The sequence below is a fragment of the Thamnophis elegans genome, chromosome 13 (assembly GCF_009769535.1).
Source record: "Thamnophis elegans isolate rThaEle1 chromosome 13, rThaEle1.pri, whole genome shotgun sequence".
Lineage (NCBI taxonomy): Eukaryota > Metazoa > Chordata > Lepidosauria > Squamata > Colubridae > Thamnophis > Thamnophis elegans.
The window spans coordinates 26,614,082-26,638,398 of record NC_045553.1 but is presented as its reverse complement, the minus strand read 5'-3'; the positions used below and the strand labels follow the sequence as shown (position 1 = coordinate 26,638,398).

Genomic DNA, 24,317 nt, shown 5'->3' with positions numbered 1-24,317 from the left:
AAGTCCCTTCCAACTCTGTTTATTCTATTCTATATTCTATTCTATTCTATATTCTATATTATGCTCTATTCTATATTCTGTTCCAATTTCTATTATATTCTATAGAATTTTATTATCAGAATTATTGAGAGACTGTTGGATCAAAATATTTAGGAAGAGACTCTTGTAAGAAGCATCCTAGCTGCCTTGGCAGATGGAGGACAAGCAAAAAATTACAAGAAACAAAAACTTCATCTATTTTTATATAATATGCCATGTGCAGGATATGGACTAATTCATCTATGCATTCATTCATACATTCAATAACCTGTGCCACATTATGCTCTGCATCAGAATATCTGATTTGTAATAACACCTTTTCACTTTCATGTGATGTATTTGTGTGTGTGTGTGTGTGTGTGATTCTCATATAGGCACAACAGGTTGCTGCTTCCCTTTCCATTCAAGAGGCAAGTGATTGCAAGTTTGAGGTGGGAGATCTTGTCTGGTCCAAAGTGGGGACGTATCCGTGGTGGCCCTGTATGGTTTCAAGAGATCCTCAACTCGAAGTTCATACTAAAATTAACACAAGAGGTCAGTAAAGAAAAATGTCTGAGCTATTATTTCATAAACTTTCTGGATAGCTAACCCAATGAACTATCCTATTACTATCTCATAATGCAAAATGAGCAGATTACATCAATAATCTGATTAAATTAAAACCAAGAGATAGCCATAGAACTTAGACATATACTGCTTCACAGTACTTTACAGCCCTCTCTAAGCAGTTTACAAAGTCAGCCTCTTTTTCCCAACAATCTGGGTCCCCATTTTACCCATCTCAGAAGGATGGAGGGCTGAGTCGACCTTGAGTCACTCAGGATTGAACTCTGGACTGTGGGTAGAATTTGCCTGCAGTACTGCATTCTAACCACTGCACATGTGGTATACCACATGATTGTAGCTTTTGATCTTTTTTTCGAGCTTCTGGCAAAAGCACCCATTCAGAACAAAGGGTTTGCACTTAAACCATGGGGATTTACTTAACAATTGTCATAAAAATAATGGTCATAAGATTGGATCCAACTTGACCTATGACTGCAATGACTTACTTAGCATTAGACTTATATACCGCTTCACAGTGCTTTACAGCCCTTTCTAAGCGGTTTACAGAGTCAGCCTCCTGCCCCCAACAATCTGGGTCCTCATTTTAACCACCTCGGAAGGATGGAGGGCTGAGTCGACCTTGAGCCTGGTAAGATTTGAACTGCCGAATTGCAGGCAGCCGGCAGTAAGCAGAAGTAGCCTGCAATACTGCACTCTAACCACTGCGCCACCGTGGCTCATGATGTAGACAGTCTAAAACAATAGCATTTGGGATTCCTTACATTCTTTTTTCATATATATACACCAGCCTACATCTGCATACTTTCGCCTGATGAAATTTTAAAGATCACTGTTGAAATGAAAGTTAATGTTTTTGCATTTTTTTATTTTGTTAAAAGTGGATTTTTTTTCAGTTTACCTGTGTACTTCACGCAGGTGTGAGAGTATACTTCTCCGAATGAAAAAATTGTGTGGTAGAATTTCTTAGCCAAATGTTTTCTTTCTTTCTCTTTTTTTCCTTTTCTTCCCAGGTGCACGAGAATATCATGTTCAATTCTTTAGCAACCAACCGGAAAGGGCTTGGGTACATGAAAAGCGGGTACGAGAATATAAAGGACGTAAACAGTATGACCAGCTGGTGGCAGAGGCTGCTAAGCAGGCCAACCATTCTGAGAAACAAAAGGTATGTACAGTCTGAAATGTTCGCTTGTTTTAGCAGCAGGTAGAAGAACAGCTGTGCCCACAAACCCAGATATTTTTAAATTTTATTTATTATTAAATTTGTTTGCCACCCATCTCGATGCAATGTAATTCTGGGCAGTTTACAACATTAAATAAAACCAGGGGGTGGATTCAACCAGTTCGGACCTATTCGAGCCAACCGGTAGCTCCATCGATCCACTGGGAGCGAACCAGTTTGCCCAGAAAATCAGATGGGCCCACCTGCTTGCGGGCGCTATTTTCTTACCTTTATCTTCTCATCTGATTCGTGCAGCAGACCAGATTGCTGTGCAAATCAGCTGTGTTACTCCTCCAAGGAAACCCGGAAGTGAAGATTTCTTCAAAGTGTACACACACATGCAGTGTGTGAGTTTACTATGAATTTACTTAATTCATAGTTAAAATGTGGGCCTTAGCCATTAGAAGTGGTAAAGGCCACCAATGAGGATTAGGAAGATCTGTGCTGCCGATTGTCCATTTTTCCCGATGTTGGAAGATGTATATGTGTGAAATAGAATGCTAGACTAGATGTACAACTGGCCTAATCTTTCTGCTTTTATTATGAGCTTGTTGAAAAGTACATGCTTGAGTCTGGAGCAGAAGTGAGCAGCTCGTAGCTTCTGTAGAACACGTAGAATTAGGCTGCTATAATTTGAAAGCTAATGAACAATGATGGCATATCCTCTATGGGAAAACTGTAGTCAGGTTTTGATAGGCTTCACATTTAAAAAAATACAATATGTCTTCTTCAATAGCATGGAGGAAAATGCTGAAGGCCAAAAAAAATTGTTTGAAAATTTAGGCTACTTACTTATTCATCCACACTGCTGATTGTGTTTCTCTTAAATAATGGTTCTTTATAGTTATTCATGTCTACTGTATGTCAACATTCCAAATATCATCCAGAATTAAATCAGAGTCCAAGGCAGAGCTTTCCTCAAAGTTCCAATTTATTAAGAGAGTCATATTGGTACATCTGTGGGAAACCCGAATCTGAAAGCTTCCTGAGTTTCCCACCCAGTTGAAAGTTCATGATCTTGCCTCTACACCCACAATCCCATCATATGGTCCAATCTTCCTCTGCCACACTGGCATTTCCACCCATCCACTTCCAGTCAGGTGCAGAGGTGCAGAGATAAAGAATGATCTTGATTTCTAGAAAGGTTTTTTTTATTTTGAAAACAACACATTCTACACCTTACTATTCCCCCTCCCAATTCCCCACTAATGAAACAGCATAGTAAAGAAAGAGAGAGTGTGTGGCAGGCGAAAGATCCTAAAAGGAACCAGCTGCAGGCCTGACACTGTAGTTATTATCAAAGATGAATTATGTAATTGTTCAGATCATTTGAATTGTCAATTACTATAAGGAAGCACAATAAACTTCAGGTAGCCTTAGCACAGGGGTGTCAAACTAGATTTTATCGAGGGCTGGATCAATATTTTAGTTCTTCTCTGTGGGGCAGGGGAGACAAGACAGATGACAAGGTGGATGCAGCACCCTGCTGGCCAAAATAGAGTACGGGAGGTGTGTATAGTCCCCCCCCCCGCACCTCGTTTTCACCTTCCATGGCCTCCAGCAACACACTGCTGGCCAAAAACGGGCCACGGTGAGGCCTCTGCGCTGCCCGTTTTTGGCCTGCAGAATATTGCTGGTAGCCTGGGAGGCCGAAAACGGGTGGCAGGGGGGGGAGCACACAGGGCCAATTTTAACCTCCCAAAACCCCGCCCCCTTCACTAAAATAGTCATGCAGAGCCTCTAGGAAGCTTTTAGAGAGCTCCTGGGGGCTGGGGAGGGCAGAAATGAGCAGAAAAAGGCTCCCTGGCCTCCAGAAGCACTCTGCAAGCTCCCTAAAGGCTATTCATGCCTTTGGGGGGGGGGGAACGGCCGTTTTTGGGAAGTTTGCAGAGTGCAAAAGTTTTTTTTATTTTCCTCTTCAAAATCTTGCTGCGACTTATACTCCGGTGCATCTTATATTCCGAAAAAATATGGTAGTCTGACTTTGTTGACAGTCAGCAGAACTTCAGAATCTGTAGCCTGGTCAAACCTTAAGACGAGAGGGATGCTTTAAATAAGAATCTGCTCTAAGATGACAGATTACTAACTCATTCATTTTGCTACAGACGGCATGTGATAGTAGTAGTATAGACTTTATTGTTATTGTACATCATGTCTACAACGGAATTGGTTGCATAACAGGGCCGTCTCTCTGGAAATATTTTGACACGGCAACCGAAGCCAAAACTTTTCATTTGGGCACATTTTGTAATTGGGGGCTGAATGAATGCCGCATCTTTTTCTTCTCTCTCTCTCTCTCTCTCTCTTTTCTAAGATTCGCAAACCGAGGCCACAGAGAGAACGGGCACAGTGGGATATTGGCATCGCCCATGCCGAGAAAGCGCTAAAAATGAGCCTGGAAGAGAGGATAGAGCAGTACACCTTCATCTACGTAGATAAAGAGCCAGAAGAGGTGTCGTCCAAAGCCAAACGGATTGTCATGCCTAAGATTGAGGCTAAAAAGATCCGCAAAATCAAATCCCCGCCAAGCTCTCCGCCAGAAGAGATTGATGACGATTTGGCCGCACCTTCCCCACCCAAAACGGAGGTCCGGAGGTATAGTCAGAGGAGACAGTCCAGTGCCGATAAAGAATCCCCTCCTGTGAAAATTCAGTGGAAAACTGCTGCAGCTAGAAAATCCCTCCCAGCGTCCATAACCATGCACAAGGGAACTCTGGACCTTCAGAAATGTAATATGTCTCCGGTTGTTAAAATTGAACAAGTTTTTGCTCTTCAGAATGCCGCTGGGAACGGAAAGTTCATTGATCAGTTTGTTTACTCGGCAAAGGTAAAGAAAACACCACTCTCTCTCTTATAAAGGAATATTTGTGCAAACCAATATTAAAAAAAAGATTTTACATTGCAGTCCTTCCTCCTAAGAACTACTTGGAAGTAAGTTCCAGTGAGTTCAGAAGAATTCATTGTGAGGTAAACGGCTTCCTTATGCGCTGTCAGATTGCAAGTGGTATAAAATGTTGGCATGAATTGGTTTGACCTTAAAACAGGGGTGTCCAAACTTGGGAACTTGGGAATCAAGTTTGGACACCCCTGCCTTAAAATGTCAAGAATAAATAGTCCCTCGTCCTATATGTAGGGTGCTTACTTCCAGGAATAATATCGTCGTGTGAAATTGGCCAGTGTTGGATGTGAGTTATTAGATCACATCCAGAGATGTCCCTGCATCTTCTTTAATTGTTTTCCAGATACTGTAATTCTCTGCTTTTGAGTAAACAGCTATTCATTGAAAAAAAATTGTGATAATTAGAGCGGAATTGTCTACCTGCTATCTTTGACAAATCCGCCAATACATTCCAACTTCAAAAGAGTAATTTGCAAAATTTAAGGAGAATTTAAGTTCGCTTCTCTAATATTGAATCACAACCATTATGCTTAAATCCACCCGTTCTGCTGTTTTGTAAGATCATAAGTATGCGTTTCACCACATGGTTCCCGTTGTATACATGCACATTCATGGGGCTATTCTAGCTACCATCACTGCTGTTTTTTTAGCAAACACACAAAAAAAGCCACGCAATTTCCTGTAATGACTGGGCTTATATTTTTTCAGTGGGTGGAGTGTCTCTTCCTCTTCCCCAGTCTCAGGGTTATGGGTTCATTCACTCTGCGCTGAGGCTTAAATCCCTTTGTTCATTTGCACTTAACATCTATGTCAACAAGCTTAAACACTCAAAGAGCCACAAAGGTACTAACCGTAAGCCCCCCGTTCAATTCTGAAGCCGACTGGAAGTCCGGTTCCCCCACAATAGAGTCTCCTCCTAGCACGACGTCCTTTTTCCTCTACCTGTTCTAACTGAAAGCCCTATCAATTGTGGAGCTGACCGGCAACAGGGAGCCGCAGCAGAGGGATGAAAGAGCCACATGCGGCTCCAGAGCCACCGGTTGCCGACTCCTGATCTACGTCATCCAAGTCATGGTTGTCCCAAAGGCGCTTTTTCAAATGGTGACTAGATGTTTCCTTTCTCATCTAAGAAGGTTCTTCAGCTCTGACTGAAAGGTGGAGAATGGAAGGATTTCTATACCTTGCAGTCCATCTTGCCGTTAGCGTTGTCCACCATTCAGTCGGAACCGAAGAAGGTTCTTGGATGAGAAGCGAAACGGTTTCAAGGAAAAACAAAGTCCAGTCACCTTTTGAAAAAAGCACCTTTGGGGTTTTTTTGCACTTAACAATCTTTTATTTATTTTTCATCCTTCTTGTTGCCATCTTTGTTTTATGTCCTTATTTGTATTACTTTTTTTTTTTTTTAATCTCGGTATTCCAAGTTCTAGGAGTTATTTCTCCTAGAACAGCCATGAAATTTCAGACCAGGAAGCTGGGCAAGGAGATAGCTCATAATGTAGTATCATTATAACAGCATTGTTTGGAATGCAGTGTGGGGGGGAGAGAATTGCTTGCAACCACCTGCCCAAAAATTTAAGGGAAAGGTCTTGAGCATTTCCTTTTCAATGTTGATCTCTACCTCAAGAATCTCCTCTCTTCGAGTTAGTTTAAGTGTTCTCACATTTTGTGGATGTCCTTGTTTTATTCACACCTTTCTGAATGTGTGCGTGTGTGTATATATGTGTTTGTGAGGAGTCCCCTCACGTTTTCTAGATGTCCTTGTTTTATGCACTAAAACTAATGCATCTAGAATGTTGGAAAGTTAGGAGAGATGTGAGCGTGTGTGTGTCAGTGGTGGGTTGCAGGCGGTACGCCCCGGTATGGGATTACCAGAGCCTGCCCAGAGCACTGGTTACCATTCCGGTACGGTGTTCCAGAGGGCCTACCCACCTGCCAGCGCTCCTTTCCTGTCTTTAAACCCTTTGGTGCTTCCATGCACGTGCATGGCGCGTACAGCGCCTGTGTGATGCTCCACCAAGCAGCTGGAGCGTTGCGGAGGCTTTCGGAGGCGTCGCTGGATGGTAAGACGCATGGGCGCATTTGTGCGGATGATGCCCCGCCCCGTTGCAACCGTATCAGTTGCAACAGGATCCAGAACCTACCACTGGTGTATGGGTGTGTGTGTGTGTGTGTTTGTGTGTTGTGCTAAATATTTGAAAAAAGTATTTCTTACAGAGACCCTAATTCAGAAATACTCAAAGCTCCTCCTTTTAATTTGTAATAGGGCATAGGAAACAAACCAGAGATCATCATCAAAGGGCACGACAAAGTCACTTCCGTCTCCATCCCGCGAACGGAGAGAGCCTCGACACAAAGTGCACCCTCTCCAGAAACGTCTTCTGGGTTGGCAAGTAGGTAAATTTTGTGGCTCCTGGTTTAAGGCCAAATGAATGAGATGTCTTTCCAAGGGTAAAATATCAGGTGGAGACCAAAGGAAAGGGCTCCAACCAGGGGTAGGTTCTGCCGGCATTGCTGCCGGTTCGCTTCGCGGTTCAGTTCAGTGACCCAGTCCCAATTTCCACTACCAGTTCGCCCAAACCGGTAGCAACCCACCTCTGGCTCCAACTGACCTTCAGTGATTGCTAAGCGGGTTGATACGAGCTTAGAAGACCATCAGAGAACCCAGAGGCAAAGGGTAGACTGAAGAAGGCCTTGGCTAATCAATTCTCTACAGTGGTCCATATAGTTACTGGTAGTTGAGTTGAACTGGAATGAGTGTTGACCTTTGAGAGCACCACATTGCAATAGAGCTCATGTCAACAGCAGAGAGAAGGGGCAGTAGACTTTCCAATTTACTCTGTGGTCACAGTTTAAAGCATTGGGGTGTTCATTTTAGCGTCAAAGACGGAATGCATATTTTAAAAGTTTGCAGAATTACCATATTTCTCGGAGTATAAGATGCACCCTTTTCCCTCAAAAAAGAGCCTGAAAATCTGAGTGCATCTTATACACTGAATACAACATTTTTTGCCTCCCGAAATTCTTCCCCCTTCACCAAAATGGCCGTGCAAAGCTTTTAGAAGGCTCTCAGAGAGCTCCTGGGGGCTGGGGAGGGCAGAAATAAGCAAAAAAGGCCCATTCCCCCACCTCCAGCTCCCAGGAGCACTCTATAAGCCTCCTAAAGGCTATCCATGCCCTTTTTTTGACAAAAATGGGCCCATTTTCTCAAAAAAAAAGGGCCATTTTTTGCTGCCCCCTCCCCGGAACACTCCACAAGCCTCTTAAGGACTATTCATGCCCTTTAAAAGGGGGAGGGTAGTTTTTGGGAGGTTTGCAAAGTGCAAAAACTTTTTTTTTATTTTCCTCTTCAAAATCTTGTCATATACTCCAAAAAATACAGTATATCATTAGACTTCCTTCAAAGAACCTGGGACAATAGTCCTGTGAAGTAGCAAGTTTCCAGGAATGCTGCTATAACAGGAAAATTATGAAATCGTATAACACCTTAAACTATCGCCTTTATTACACTGTGAGCTTTTGTTCGAAGTGCGATTTGGTGAATGGTTTCCATATTGACAAAAAAAACCAACCCTTGCACAATAATGAATTTTCTCCTCCCTTTTGATATAGGACACTTTTGAGACTCCAGTCCTTTATTTTTTAAGTACCTCTTCATTTAGAGCTGCAGCTATTGAAACATAAAAGGAAAGCAGCAATTAGAGAAATTCATACTAAAATAGCTTGATGGCGATTATCTCCTGTATTTTGATTATTTGTTGATAATCGGCCCCACTTTGGAACTCAAAATGCTAAGAATGTGAGTCATTCCTGGGAACTGAAATTTATTGTATCCGACCGTTTCCTAACTAGGGAAAACTACAGGTGGTCCTTGATTTCCAGCCATTTGTTTAGTGACGGTTTGAAGTTACACCGTCTTACTGTATTTTTCAGAGTATAAGATGCACCGCAGTATAAGACGCAACAAGGTTTTGAAGAGGCAATTTTTTTAAAAAAAGTTTTTGCACTCTGCAAACCTCCCCAAAATGGCCCGTTTTTCAAGAAAACAGGCCGTTTCCCCCCCCCCCCCCAAAAAAAAAAAACAGGGCATGAATTAGGAGGCTTGTAGAGTGCTCCCGGGAAGGGGGGGGGCAAAATGAACAAAAAAGGACATGGATAGCCTTTAGGAAGCTTATAGAGTGCTCCTGGGGGCGGGGAACTGAGCAAAAAACAGCTCTCCCCAGCCTCCAGAAGTTCTCTGAAAGCCTCCTAAAAGCTATGCATGGCCATTTTGGCGAAGGGAGCGGGGTTTCGGAGGGCAAAAACTGCTGTATTCAGTGTATAAGATGCACCCAGATTTTCACCCTATTTTTGGGGGGGGAAAGGTGTGTCTTATACTCTGAAAAATACGGTATGTCCTTTCCCCCCTCACACACTTGCGACCATTACAGCATCCCCATGGTCACATGATCAAAATTCTGGCGCTTCGCAACCGGCTCATATTTATGATGGTCACGCGTTCCCCCTTTTATGACCTTCTGACAAGTAAAGTCAATGAGGAAAGGCAGATTCACTTAGCAGTTGGGGTACTAACTTAAGAACTGCAGCGATTCACTTAACAACTGCAGCAACAAAGGTCGTAAAGTGAGGCAAAACTCCCTTAATAAATGTCTCACTTAGCAGTGCAATTTTGGACTTAATTGTGGCTGTAAGTCGAGGACTATCTGTACCAGCAGTGTTTCTGAAAGCCGCTGCATATCCATCCATCCATGCCAGGGGTGGGCTTCAAAAATTTTAGTAAGGGGATCTCCATCCTGTTGCTGGATGGGCATGGCAATGATGGGCATGGCCTAGATGGCCTCCTGCATCACGGTGGGGGGGTGGTCATTTTTCCCTCCCAGAGTTCCGGAGGTTTTTTTTGAGCCTCCGGGAGGTTGAAAACGCCCCCCCCCCCCAAGGCTCTGGAGGCTGGAAATGGGCCCATTTCCGCCCTCCCCGAGCCTCCGCGCACGCCCTGCATTTACCTGCATCCAAAATGGGTTGTGTGGGGACTCCTGGGAGGGAAGGGGTGGGCAGGGCCAGCCAGGAATGGGATTTTGGGGTTCTCCGAAATGCACAAAATCTTAGCTAGAGGTTCTTCCGAAACCCCTACAAAGCCCTAGCAGCCCATCTCTGCATCCATCCAGAGGAGATGGACATTGCCTGAAATAACAGGTGGACTAATGGAAGAAGCCAAGGTGGGCTCACCAAGGGAAGAACTCCCTTGAAGTCCCATGTGGCCATCTGTTTCATCTTCCCTCTCTCTCTCTTTCCTTTGAAGTGAATGGATCTAGTCTTTATCTCAAATTTTAGATGAGAAAGACTCATCTGAAGGTTATTTATCGGCAGCCTACCCAGACTAGCATTTTCTTAGATGAACGGGAGTTGTTCAAGGGAACTCGGCTGCATTCTGAAGACACTTCTAGTTGTTCATCGTTGAGTAATGCAAGGGGGAGAGAGAGAGAGAGGCAATTAACTGGGCGTCTCTTTTGTGACACTGATTTTTGGAGGGTGGGAGGAAGAAACCTTTGATGTACCAAGAATGGGTTAGGAGTGTTGACAACATTCTATTGTGTTTGGAATGAAATAATTAATCAATTTGCAAGGTATAGTTTTTCACGACTTGTCACCATCCTGTGGTCCACGCATTTAATGTTGTGTAGGAGGCATATTCTTTTAGAAGAAAGAATTGTGGCTGCATTGTAGCACCCTCCACCTTTCTTCCTAGATCCAGTCTCCCCCACCTTCATAATAGATGGACTGGACCACTATCTGAGGAATAGGTTTGCAGGTCAGAAAATTCTCCAATTGATCAGAATCCCTTTAAGCAGCGGCCCCCAACCCTTTGAGCACCAGGGACCGGTGCCACGGAGGGAAGTTTTTCCATGAACCAGAGGGGGCATGGTTTCACATGCTGCCTACATCCCACAGATGGGCCTTCACTGTTTGTGCGGTCCAGTTTCTGGCATGTCATGACCCGTGGTGCCAGTCCATGGACCGGAGGTTGGGGACCCCTGCCCTAAAGGATTCTCATTTTCACAATGACATCTGCACCCTGTGTTGTGTGAAGTAGACATTTGGCCTGAAGTACATTAGAGGCATACATTTGTGTCAGAGTTTGTTGCAAAAATCAAAACCAGAAAGCACACACACAGATAACTGATGCAGCAGAATTCATTAACTTCTTTATATATATAATAACACATGAAGTAAATTTACAATACCAACAGCAGATTCTTCCAACATGGTAGCAAGTACAAGCAGAGTTTCAGTTCAGATCAGCTGACAAGTCCAGACTAGTTTCGTTTCTTAGCACAAACTCAGAGCTATAGCCACACCCAGACTCCAGTCTGTTTTCAGTTTCCAAACAGCCTTCAGGGGCTGACTTACTTGCTATGCCTATTCATTGACTGACCTTGTTACTATGCCCTGTTCCAGTTCATGAATATTCTGACAGTTTGAACTTGATTTTCCTGATGCTGGAAACGAAGCATTGTCCACGATTATAGCACATAGCATGCCCTCTTATTTCCCGCAAAGTTTTTAATATAAGTTAAGATGGTAAGAAGTGTGTAAGAACCCTTAGAGAGTGAACTGGCTGTTGAGATTACCTAAAGGTATGCCTCCTGGACAGGCAGCTAGTTTTCAGATGAAATTAAGAAACATATTAACACACCCTTGATGGTATAGTTGGTTTGGAAAGTTAGCCTCCCCCACTTCCCTAATAATTTGAATTCTAGAACTCCCCTTTATCTTCATATTAAAGCTGGTCTTTTCCCGAACTCAGGACTCTGCATGAAGCACTGAGATGTATTGCCTGCAGCCAAACGTCAGCTGGCAGATTAAAGTCTATGCCCTCAAAGAAGAATATAGAGAAATCAGGACTTTGCTATTGAACGCCATCTCTCATTGAGGAAAGAGACAGAGAGAGAAAGAGAGACTCCTGTAATGGAAACCATTCTCTTCCCTCAGGTTCTGTAGAAAAGAAGCAACAGAGGAGATCAATACGAACTCGCTCAGAGTCTGAGAAATCCACTGAGGTTGTGCCAAAGAAGAAGATCAAAAAGGAGCAGGTTGGCTTCCTCCATGTAGAGAGTTAAAAAAAAATATCGTAGTCATACCTGTTGTCACTTTTTATATTGATGCCTTTTTTATTTAAACCCCACCTACCCTCTCTCTATATTTTTCCCAATCTTCCCGCCCCCTTTTTTTTTGGTGGGGGTCTCTCCTTGAGATCCAAACTCTGCTGGTCATTTAAATTTTCCATTGACAGCATCATCCATACTTTTGGAGACCTGAGAAAATAGAGCTTCTCACGAATGCAATATTTGTTTTTTGTTACAAGCTGTGTGATTTATTATTTTTTAAATGTCTCAGTGAGTCCTCTGGATTGCGCTCTGCTTTATTCTCATCTTAGCATAGCCGCTGGAGTATATCGAGGCCAACACTTGTGGTTTTGTTTTTGTTGCCTTTTTTCGCTTTTCAAGAAAGTAGGATGGATTAGAAAGCCCCTCTTGAAAGGTGGGGGAGGGGTTGGTTCTAAGCATGGTCTTTGCTTGAAGGCCATGCTGATAGCAAGCAGGAAGGAACATAATTCTGGGTTTCTGTAGAGATTCTCCACCACCCAGGTCATGGTTGTCCCAAAGGTGCTTTTTTTTTCAAGAGGCAACTGGAGTTTCTTATTGTGGCCTACCGATGGCCAGGGGAGCTGGCAGCAAAGTCGGACAGTGAGGAGGTTGGGGAGGAACATGGGCCAGTATTGGGGTCTGAGGAAAGCTCAGATGAGGGCTCTGCATCAGAAGCAAAGTGCAGCTTTGCAAGCCAGAAGAGCAGCTGAAGCCTCTTCCCAGTGTGCGCATGCGCCAGAGCTGCCAGAAGACAAGACAAAGCAGGGTCGACTTGGGAGTAAAGCCACACCTTGGAGGTGATTGGCCCCTCCCATAGGAAATAAAAGAGGAGCGAATGGGGAGGGGGCTTTTGCAGGAAACAATAAGTTCATTTGATGGTGTCAAGAGAAATAAACTCTGTTTGTAACTAAAAGAGACTCTGTGCCAAGTTTTGCCTTGCCCTGCATTTGGAACTAGTTATTTGGCAGCTCGCCAAATGAGATAAGGTTCATATTTGATAAACAACCCCCTGAAAGACTGTTTGCTAAGCCTTGCTGACTGCGAATGAAAGGAATTCACAATCGTATAAATAAAAGGGGTTTTGCCGGGACCAAGACTCCGTTTCTTGCTTGATAAGGAAGCCTAGGTCAGAACATTTCCGTTTTTTCTGGGAAGATTTTCGCTTCTCATCCAAAAAGCTTGGTCAGAGAGGATTGCTGGTTTGAAAGTGGGGTCAAAGAGGCCATCTATGTCAAAATTGAACAGCCCTCTCTCAACTGAGCCAGAGGGACACGACATCATCTATCTCCATTCTACAACACAGTCCTTTCAGCAGTTTCAAGAAGGCTCCACACCCATTTGCACCACTCAGGCGACCCTGAGGACACAGATAAACCTCCAGGTGACCTTAAGGACTCACTAAAAGGATCTGTCTGCAAGGAATATAAATCCTTCCATTCCCCACCAAGCCGAAGAAGCTTCTTGGATGAGAAGCAAAATGTCTGCAAAGAAAAACCAGGGAAGTCCAGTTGCCTCTTGGGGGGGGGGGGGGGGGAAGCACCTTTGGAATAATTCTGGGTTGCCTTTTTTTTTCTTGTAAGAAGAACCAACCTGCACACAGGGTATTTCTTTGGGGTGATGGACCTCAAAGGTATATATTGCTTTTGGAAATAGCCAGTTGCAAGTGATGTGCAAGTTGCTTCATTGGGCCCCTCATGCTGTCTGTGGATTCTGCATGTTTCAAAAAGGTTTATTGCATTTTGGGTTTTCTCGACCATTTGGGTATGCTCCATTATTTTTTTAATTCAAAGGAAATTTATTTTGGCATATCAAGCATAACACACTTTCCCTAACAGCCCAAATCATTTGAAAAAGTTCCAAGACGGCAACTTCTAATAAATGTTATATATGGTATTTTAGTCTTATGATTTTTTGCTCGCTATGAAGTTAAACACCTTCTGTTTAAAATACCAGTTTATTATTTTAACTTTGGCTTTGCTGTCCCAGCAAATATTTTTCCTAGGTTGGATTTCTAAAATAGGTGACTTTAAGGAAAGAAAATTTCAACACAGGTTTTTTTAAAAAAATAAATAAATAAACCCTCATTCCCTAAATAATCTTCGCTTACCTTATACTATGGAACTAATTAAATCGACATAGTATATTGTACTGGTGTTTTCAGGAAAAACATATAGGAAAGCTTAACTACCAGAGAAGCACTGTATTGCATAAGCTTGAATATGTAATATGTTCAGAAAGGCATACTGATATTTTAGGAATCAGCAACCATATTTGTTCATATCAGCGACTTTCCAAATTAATTCTGCGTCCTTTCAAATTTTAAGATGACAACTGGAATATTAATTTCAACTGAGAAAGACAAATGTTAATTCTGTTGCAATTGAGTGATAGCAAAATACAAGTGATTGTCTAGATTTTATATTTGTATTATTCAATTGTATCTTATACAAATCCTTCTATTGTATGTTTTTATCAATTGTACAACAAAATAAAATATTTTTCAAACATTATAGGACAATCCTTAATAAATACTTCGAGATGCGTTTCTTAACCTGCCTATTGTAAATCACCTTATGGAGAACTTTTTTTTTTCTTTTTATTTTCAAATTAATGATTTTTAGCCTTTAAAAAAAAAGCGAGACCTTTTAGCCAAGGAGCTGCTTGCCACTACCAAATTCACAAAACTGGGTATTCCCCGGCCAAAAACCAACCTCTTATGTAGGATCCGAGGCACAGAAATGCAAAAAACCTGCAAGGGATTTCACAAGTTCACTCACCTGCCTATCTCCATGCACTGTGTCACCGTTGCTTTCAGCTGTATAGAGACCTGTAGTGCATTTGCATGGCTCCCCCCCCCCTTTCTGTCCTCAGAAGCCCTGGCTTCAAAACAGGGCCGTAAGTTAGAACCTCATTTGGAACTTGTGGGTCTTGCTTTTCTCTCTTTTCATACCCTGTTTCCCTTAAAATAAGACCTCCGGATAATAAACCAATCAGGGCTTTTGAAAAGCGCATGCGCTAAAAAATAAGACCTCCCCTGAAAATAAGCACTCCCCCTAAAAATATTGCAACACAGCAGCAGCCATGAGGTGACCACGCTCGCCGCCTCCTGCACCTCAAAAATAATAAGGCCTCCCCGAAAATAAGGCCAAGTGCTTATTTTGGGGGAGGGAGTCAAAAGAAAATAAGACCCTATCTTATTTTGGGGAAAACATGCTAGCTATTGTTATTTATTTATTTTTTCCCCTTTCCCCTAGCTCAAGGCTTGGTAGCTTGCCCTACCCCCTCACCCCTTAATTGGTTCCCGGACAAAAAATAAAAGCCTTCCTGACACTTCACACACATATTGAATGATTTTGAAGCAAACAGAGACCTGTTTTATGTTGTTTAGGGAAGGCAGTATTAATTAAATCCACAAGAAGAAATATATATATATATTTCTGGAGGGGGGAAAACCCTTAAATGTGATTCCTTATATACTGACTGCTTGCATTGAATTTACATTTCCTCCTTTGTACTAGGGAACAAGAAATGTCTCTACTAACCACTCATTTTCCTGTCTAAACAGGTAGAAACAGCCCCACAGGCAGCAGTGAAGACTGGATTACAAAAAGGTTAGTGTGACTTTTATTTCTTGTGGTTTGTCTTGTCTTCTCGGCCTCTAAAGCCTTTTGACAGATTTGTGAATTAACATACTTTGTATGTTACCGAATAAATGTAGTTTACGATCACGCTAACCCCTCCATAACCAGGTTGTGTCAAAAGGCAGTGAAACAGAATCTCTGGGAAAGCAGGCTTGAACATTCGCAAAATGAAAGCACAAACACCCTTTCATAAATCTCCCAACAAGAACAATTACTGGAGTGAGTTCTCGTCTTGGGTGTGGAACAAGTGGTTTTGTTGTATATCAGAGTTCATTTCTTCAGACTCCTTCCTCCAAATTTCTGCCATCACTGACATCAAACATTTCTGCTTCCTTCCTCCAAGGCATTGTAATGTAATGAATACCATTCAGATCTAGGTATAGAGGGATGTTTGATTTCATGTTAGTTTGATCATGAATATTCAGTGCTAATTTCCTCTGAGATTGCATTTCACATACGGGAAGGCATAAGGCTCCTTAAAAACAAAATGCACAGGTGCAGTATATGTGGTACCTTGCTCCATATTGGTAACTGTGAGAGGGATCTTGGAGTTCTAGTGGACAACCATTTAAATATGAGCCAGCAGTACCAAAAAAAAAGCCAACACAGTTCTAGGCTGCGTAAACAGAGGGAGAGAATCAAGATCACGTGAAGTGTTAATACCACTTTATAATGCCTTGGGAAGGCCACACTTAGAATACTGCATGCAGTTTTGATCACCACGATGTAAAAAAGATGTTGAGACTCTGGAAAGAAGAGAAGAGCAACAAAGATGATTAGAGTAGGCTAAAACATATGAAGAATGATTGCAGGAACTGGTATGTGGTCTAATGAAAACAAGGACTAGGGGAGATGTACAGAATACACAAAGAAGAGGGAGTCAAACTATTCTCCAAAGCACCTGAGGGCAGAACAAGAAGCAATGAGTGGAAACTAATCAAGGAGAGAAGCAACTTAGAACTAAGGAGAAATTTCCCAATAGTTAGAACAATTAATCAGTGGAACGATTTGTGTCCAGAAGTTGTGAATGCTCCAACACTAGAGGTTTTTAAGAAGATGTTGGATAACCATTTGTCTGAAGTGGTGTAGGGTTTCCTGCCTAGGCAGGGGTTTGGACTAGAAGACCTCCAAGGTCCCTTCCAACTCTGTTATTCTATTCTAATGTAATGAATACCATTCAGATCGAGGTATAGAAAGATGTTTGATTTCATGTTAGTTTGATCATCTATATTCAGTGCTAATTGCTTCTGAGATTGCATTTTATGTACAGGAAAGGGGTAAGGCGCCTTAAGTGTTGTCAAAATAAAATACCCAAACCAGCCACAAATCAGGGTACGTCTGACTCTTCAGCCTTTGAAAAAAAAATTACTAGAAAAACGACTTTATCATTAAGCAAATATTGTTCCGATTTTGACTTTCCACTCTGTTTTTGAAACAGTTCTCATCCCAATGTGTTCTTCATTGTGTGATAGCTTTTAGTCCTTATATTGTGAGCTGCCTCGGGAGGATTATAATATGGGAGATAAGGTATAAATGAACAAAAGATCTGCTGTGTATTCCCTATCCAACAGTTAATAGCATTGTTGCATTGGAAAAGCCCTGCTTTTAAAATCCTGGATTAGTTTCCTATTACAAAAAAATAAAAAAGAAGAAGAGTTGTAAATTTGAAAAGCTTTTAAATGAAGTGTGCAATTTGGCTAGTTTTCTTGGTGGTGGTGGTGTTCTTACTTTCTCTTTCAGTAGCATCCATATCTGAGAGGTCTTTTAGAATTAATTCCAGTGTGTTGTGTTAAGGTGCCAGTGAGATTTCCGATTCTTGTAAACCTCTGAAGAAAAGAAGCCGAGCCTCCACAGATGTAGAATTGGCTAACTCAGCTTACAGAGATACCTCCGATTCTGATTCAAGAGGACTTAATGATTTACAGGTATTTATTCGGCCCCAGCTTTGAAGCTGACAAGTATTTTGATAAATCCGTTTCACAGATTGCTTTATGTTTTTTTTTAAAAAACCTTGAGAGTGAACTGTTTGTGCTTGCGAATCTTCTTTGAATATGCTTCATTTGCAAACACAATTGTAAACGATGTACAAAAACATCCCAGTTTGACAACAAACAGATTTCTGACATCAGGCAAGTGTAAAACAACATTGACTTAAGTGCAGTTAGGTTATATTTGCTCTTTCCTTAAAATCTATTGAATTCTGTATTCTTGAGTGTTATTGTTTGGTAGTTTTTTCTCTGCATTGAAAAGAAAAATATCGAAAAAAAGTGGAATTACATAAAACGCTGCTGCAGTCAAGGCTGGGCACAAACATGAAAATTACAGCTTTTAAACAAACAAAATGGAAAAGAGTTAGCCCAGAACACTAAGCAGAACAGTTTACCTATCACTGTTAGCACTAGCTTGATGATGGCGGTTGGGTTAGGGCTGAAACATTGCTTTTCTCTGCATTGTTTAAAATTCTGTTCTACATGTCAATTTTTAGTTTCTACGTGACGGGAAATAGTCAAGAAAGATTCAAATCAGAGAAATCTTACGACTATTTTATTTTCAGGATTGCGCCTGGAAAACCTCTTGCACCAACCTGGAAGCCGTAAATTGGGGGGGGGATACATGGGAGGTTGCATGCGTGGGGGAGGGGTACACACAGGGTCACACAGGCATGCACGGGGGGGTGCAGGGGGGGATCACATGCGCATTGCATTTTGCAAAGAGTTTTGTTTGTTTAAACAGAATTAAGTTTTCTCATCTGGCCAATATATTGATCCTTCTGCAAATTTCCTCCCTTAGGTAGATGAGATTACACCAAGGGTGGCATTTTAATTGACCTAAAGTCAAAGCTCAAAGAATTTATGGAAATAGTTAGCTGTTTGGTTTGGTTTTCCCTTTAATGAACTGGATTTACACTGATCCTTATTTATAGAGCTCTCTTCTTTAAAAAAAATGAAAACAACTGCGCCTGCTTTATTTTAGGGTAGTTTTGGAAAGCAGTCAGACAGCCCATTGGCTACAGCAGATGCTGATGTTTCTGATGTCCAGTCGGTCGATTCAAGCTTGTCAAGAAGAGGTTCAGGGACAAGTAAGAGAGACACTGTTTGCCAGGTAAATGAAAAGTGCAAATCTGGGAATAAATTATGGCTGTAATCCTGGTCGGTTACTGTATTTTTCTGTGTATAAGATGCTACTTTTTCTTTAAAATGTTTACTTGAAAATGGAGGGGTGCCTTATACACAGGAGGTGGAGAGGAGAAGACCACACATGCCGGATGAGCCTCTTTCTTATATGCAGCTCTACCATTCCTCTGTCGTTCCTGTGATGCATTTCCTATTCTTGTTGTATTAATTCACTCTAACAAAAGATGGTTTCTGCACAACATTGGCTTGTAGTGTGCTTACTACAAGAAACTACATGATACATAGGGATGTTTAATACATGGGGGCGTCTTATAGACGGGAAAAATACGGTATTTCATTTCTGCTGAATCACCTTTACCAAAAGGTCAAATAATAACAATTACCAAAAGATCAAATAATAAGAAACAACAAAACAAAAAACAAAACAGCCCTCGACTTACAACCACAAATGAGCCCAACATTTTAAGTGAGAAATTTGTTAAGTGAGTTTTGCCCCCGCTTTGCGATTTTACTTGCCACATTCGTTAAGTGAAGTGCTGCAGGTGTTAAATTAGTAACCCAGTTGTTAACTCTGCTTGTCAGAAAGTTGCAAAAGGAGATCACATGACCACCACCACCCCAACAAGACACTGCAAAGCATCATACATGTGAGTCAATTTTCAAGCATCCAAATGTAAATCGCATGATCATGGGGATGCTTAAGTGAAAAATGATCATGTGACTTTTTTTGGTGCCGTTGTAACTTTGAACGGTCATGAACCGAATTGTTGTAAGTTGAAGTCTGTACCTGTAGGTTGATTTAATATGCATTCGTCTCCTTAAAAACCTTACCCTGTTTCTCTGAAAATAAGACCTTCCCAGATAATAAGCCCAATCGGGGTTTTGAGCGCTTGCGCTGAAAATAAGCCCTCCCTGAAAATATTGCAACCCAGTGGCAGCCATGAGGTGACCTCGCTCACCGCCTCCTACGCCTCAGAGATAATAAGACCTCACAGAAAATAAGGCCAAGCACCTATTTCGGGGGTCAAAAGAAAATAAGACCCTGTCTTAAACGAAGAACCCAATGAAAAAAATTATATGGATAACCTGTAATGAAGAACCTCTTCATTGATTTTATAGACTAATCACATTCAGGTCTTCTCAGAGATACGTTTGATTGTATTTCTTGGTTTTATTTTCTTCTCTACCTGATTTGTACGGCTCCTTTCTCTGTGTCCCTACTCATATTTCACATTTATTTCTTCTTGCTTGCTTGCTTCAGTGGAAAAGAAAATTAGTTTTTTTTTTCACTTGTTAGTTTTAAAATGCCTTCTGCAGAAAACAGATTCCATCACCTTTATTAAACTGACCCACAAATAAGGGGAATGCCTTAGATGGCACCATCATGAAGAATGATTGCTCCCTTAAGTTCAAGAGAGGGAAACTGACCATAACAGCAAAGACTGACATCCCTTCTGACTCTCTGCTTCTAATTTCTTAACCTCCAGCTCTTTTGAAAAGCTCCCCATGAAATGTTCCTCAGATATTTTCAGGATGTTTAGGATGCTGCTTCCCCTCAGGGAATATCCACTGCTTTGTCTTGGGTGTCTCCTCCCTCAGGCTGGTTCTGACTAACCCAGAAAACCATCCTTCACAACAACAGAGGATATACCTTGGAAGTCCTTATGGATTTGGAAGAGTGGGAAGATGGATGGATGGATGGATGGATGGATGGATGGATGGATGGATGGATGGAGAGCAGTCTCTCAGATTTCACACATTGTTTCACTCACTGGTTATCAGCCACATCCAGATTGTTCAGATCATCATTTAATACTGCTCAGTTTTTCCAGAGGTTTGTCACACCCATAGTTCTCTCTTTCTCTCTCCCCCCTCTCCTTTTCCCTCTCCCTCTCTGCCCCTCTTCATCTCCTCTCCCCCTCCCTCTCTGCCCCTCTGCTTCCCTATCCCCTTTCTCTCCTCCCTCTCCTCTCTCCCTCTCTCCCTCCCTCTCTGCCCCTCTTCCTCTCCTCTCTATCTCTCCTCCCCCTCCCTATTTCTCCCTCCCTCTCCCCTCCCTATTTCTCTTTCTCTCTCCCCCTCTCTCCCCCTCCCTATTTCTCTTCTCTCTCCCATCCTCCCTATTTCTCTTTCCCTCCCTCCCTCTCTCTCCCCTCCCCATTTCTCTTTCCTTCCCCCTCCTCCCTATTTCCCTCCCTCTCTCCCCTCCCTATTTCTCTTTCTCTCTCCCCTCCTCCCTATTTCTCTTTCCCTCCCCCTCTCTCCCCCTCCCCATTTCTCTTTCCTCTCTCCCCTCCCTATTTCTCTGTGTCTGTGTGTTTGTGTGTATGTGCGAATTATCTGCTGCCATCTAGTGACAGGTTTTCATTCCCCACCACATTAGAGCTTCCTCATTCACCCACTCAAAGAGGATCAATTCTTTTCTTAGAATACGTGAGCAATGACTTCTGCAAGTTAACCAGTACTGCAGAACCTTTTTTTAAAAAAAATGAGTTTGCAAACAGAAAAAGAAAAGATTTTGAGAGTCATTCAGCTGAGTTTAAACATAAATATGGTGAATAAAACAAAAAAAGTAAGGTGCAGATGATCAGTTACTCCTTCCAGTTCATTTTTCACATAACAGGCACGGGAATCATCAAAGGTCTACATCTGAAACCCTTTTGTAAGGTGAACATAACTGTAATAACTGTTTATTTCCTTCCTAATTTTTCACATCCGTACGAGCCAGGACTATATGGTTAGTCCTCCATTTACAAAAGTACCTTTAGTGACAGTTCAAAGTTACAACAGTACTGAAAAAAAAGTGACTTATGGCCATCTTTCACTCTTATGACCGTAGCAGCATCCTCACAGTCACATGATCAATTTTGGGATGCCATCTAATGGGAAATAGCAATGAGGAAATATCATATTTTTCACACTATGAGATGCCCCAGACCATAAGACGCACAATAGCTTTATAGGTAGAAAAGAAGAAGAAAAAAATCTGCCTCTGCCACCCAGCATCCATCCTGCATTCTTCTGGCTAGCGTCCTTGCAGCAAACAGCAAACTGGTCAGCTTCAGCATGTTATCGCAGCCGCAGCATGTGGCGTGTCAGGGCTCGGCTCCCTTGCGCCCACCGCCGGTTAACTGAGCTGAGCTGCTGCCACTGCCAGGAAACACTGGAGCCTTCACTGCTGAGCAGCTGATCATTGGATGGATTTCCCCCCTGGAGTATTGCCAATCAGCTGTTCTAGATGGCGGAGATCACCAGTCACCGCCTATTGGCCAATGGTGGCAGCAAACAGTGGTGGGCCAGGAGGCCGATCCAACCACCAATCAGCTGCTTAGCAGTGAAGGCTCCAGCATTCCCCAGTGGCGGCGGCAAAAGGCAGTGCTACATTCCCCCCCCCCATCCCCGCTGCAATATTCATTCTGTAAGACACATATTCCCATCCACTTTTGAGGGGGGGGGGGCAACCTGCATCTTATAGTGAGAAAAATACAGCACATACCAACATCCATGGGTCACAATGAGGAAGCTAGCCCAGCTTTTGTTCCACAGCTGATGTCTTTCCTTCAGTATATCTTGTCCTTTATTATACTGTGTGATGTTCGTGTCTCTGAAAAGTATTTCTATAGTAGAGGAACCTTGAAAATGGTATGGTAATCCAGCATGAGAGCATTTAGCTTTTCGACCCGATTGAATTAGAAACTCGATGACTTTATTTGGATTTTCTTTTTCTTTTTTCTTCTCCTTTTTTTTCTTTTTAAGATTTGTGAAAGCACCGGGGAGTCTCTAGTCTCCTGCGAAGGTGACTGCTACAGGGTATCCATACAGAATGCCTAGGATTGAGCTCACAGCCGGATGGGAAATTTATCTGCCTGGAGTGCAAGAATGGTAAATGCGCTCATTCTTTTTTTTTTCCTCGAGAAGTGGCTAGAACGCCAAAAGCTCTGAGCGCTACTAAACAAGGATGAGTTCAGGGCTTTTGAAACGCCTGCTCAACGAATTATTTCTTGCTTTCCCTCTTTCACAATGGATTGCAATTTAAGATTTCAAGCCTAACCCACATTCTGCAGAATGGCAGTTGAAGTCATTTGTATTTAGCACTGACTTGATACCTATTTTTCCTGTTGATTCCTCTTTGTTTTCCTTCACATTGGATAGCTAAAGAAAATGGCATAATAGCCTAGGTTTTTTTTAGCCTCTGGAAAGCTGAGAGGAATATACTGTTGCATCCTCTCACTGTCACCCACGTCTGAAATATCATCCATGAGATACTGTCACAGTTCTAAGTTCAGCATCCAACCCCTGTCATCCACGAGGAAAGCTGGATTTTCATATTCTTTTTAGATAGATAGAAAAGAAAGATAAAATGCAGAATATTGGAAGTGTGATTTGTTTTAACCTTCAAGCAGTATGTCCCAAAGGTCCTTTTTCAAGAAGCTTCTTCAGCTGTGATTGGATGGTGGGGAAGGAAGATTCCCACCATCCCGTCAGAGCTGAAGAAGGTTCTTGGATGAGAAAGGAAATGTTTTCAAAGAAAAACCAGAAAGTCCTGTTGCTTCTCAAAAAAGCACCTTTGGGACAACCATGATCTGGATGACTGAGGTTCTCCATAGACTTTAAGCAGTATGTTGTTGATACCCAGTTGTATATTTCAGGAGGCCCTTTAGACAGTCACTAAGCATCTCATGGTTTGGCTCCTTGCGATGCTCTCTACCTGAGGCAGCCTTGGATCCATGCCATATAGGGATTTAAAGACAATACCATCTTGAATTGGACAATGTATCTTGAATTGGATACCAGAAGCAAACTAGTTACCAATGGAGTTCGCACAACAGCCATGTTATGTGTTGACTTCTGCTCGCCAGGGAAGGTTTGTTGCTCAGTCCCTGCCCCATCGTAGCCATAGCACTTATATACTGCTTTGCAGTGCTTTACAGCCCTCTCTAAGCAGTTTACAGAGTCAGCATATTGTCCCCCAACAATATGGGTCCACATTTTATGGGCCTTGGAGGATGGAAGGCTGAGTCGACCTTGAGCTGGTTAGAATCGAACTCCTAGTAATGAATTAAATTAGCCTGCAATACTGCATGGATGAATGGGTGGGTGGGTGGATGGACAGAAGTACATTAATATGTACATGATAGACAGACAGACAGAAACAGTGAAAGACAGAGAGGTAGACATATAGATAAGATATTGATAGCAATAGCTCTAAACGGTTTACAGAGTCAGCCTCTTGCCCCCAACAATCTGCGTCCTCATTTTACTCACCTTGGAAGAATGGAAGACTGAGTCAACCTTGAGCTGGTCAAAATCAAACTCCTAGTAGTGAGCTAAATTAGCCTGCAACACTGCATTCTGATAGATGGATGAATAGATGGACTGACTGACGGACAGACATTAATACATAGATGATAGACAGACAGAGACAGAAATAGTGAAAGACAGAGAGATAGACTTAGAGAGAAATAGCAATAGCAATAGCTCTAAACGCTTTACAGAGTCAGCCTCCGGCCCCCAACAATCCGGGTCCTCATTTTACTGACCTCAGAAGGATGGAAGCCTGAGTCAGTGGGAATCGAACTGCCGACAGCCAGCAGTCAGCAGAAGTAGCCTAGTAGTACAAAATACTGTAATATTGTGCAACGGCCCTTCAGGTTCCCAGGCTGAAAGAATGTCTCT

General features: G+C 42.4%; 1 protein-coding gene across 1 annotated transcript in view; it reads left to right on the top strand.

Moving 5' to 3' along the window:
• NSD3 (nuclear receptor binding SET domain protein 3) overlaps positions 1 to 24,317 on the top strand; it is a 119,084-nt gene that overhangs the window by 44,626 nt on the left and 50,141 nt on the right. Inside the window, 10 exon segments of the mRNA XM_032228808.1 lie at positions 414 to 573; positions 1,617 to 1,768; positions 4,140 to 4,652; positions 6,988 to 7,114; positions 11,712 to 11,812; positions 15,432 to 15,477; positions 17,302 to 17,432; positions 18,481 to 18,609; positions 22,398 to 22,449; positions 22,452 to 22,523. Of these exon segments, the coding sequence (XP_032084699.1) occupies positions 414 to 573; positions 1,617 to 1,768; positions 4,140 to 4,652; positions 6,988 to 7,114; positions 11,712 to 11,812; positions 15,432 to 15,477; positions 17,302 to 17,432; positions 18,481 to 18,609; positions 22,398 to 22,449; positions 22,452 to 22,523 (1,483 nt within the window).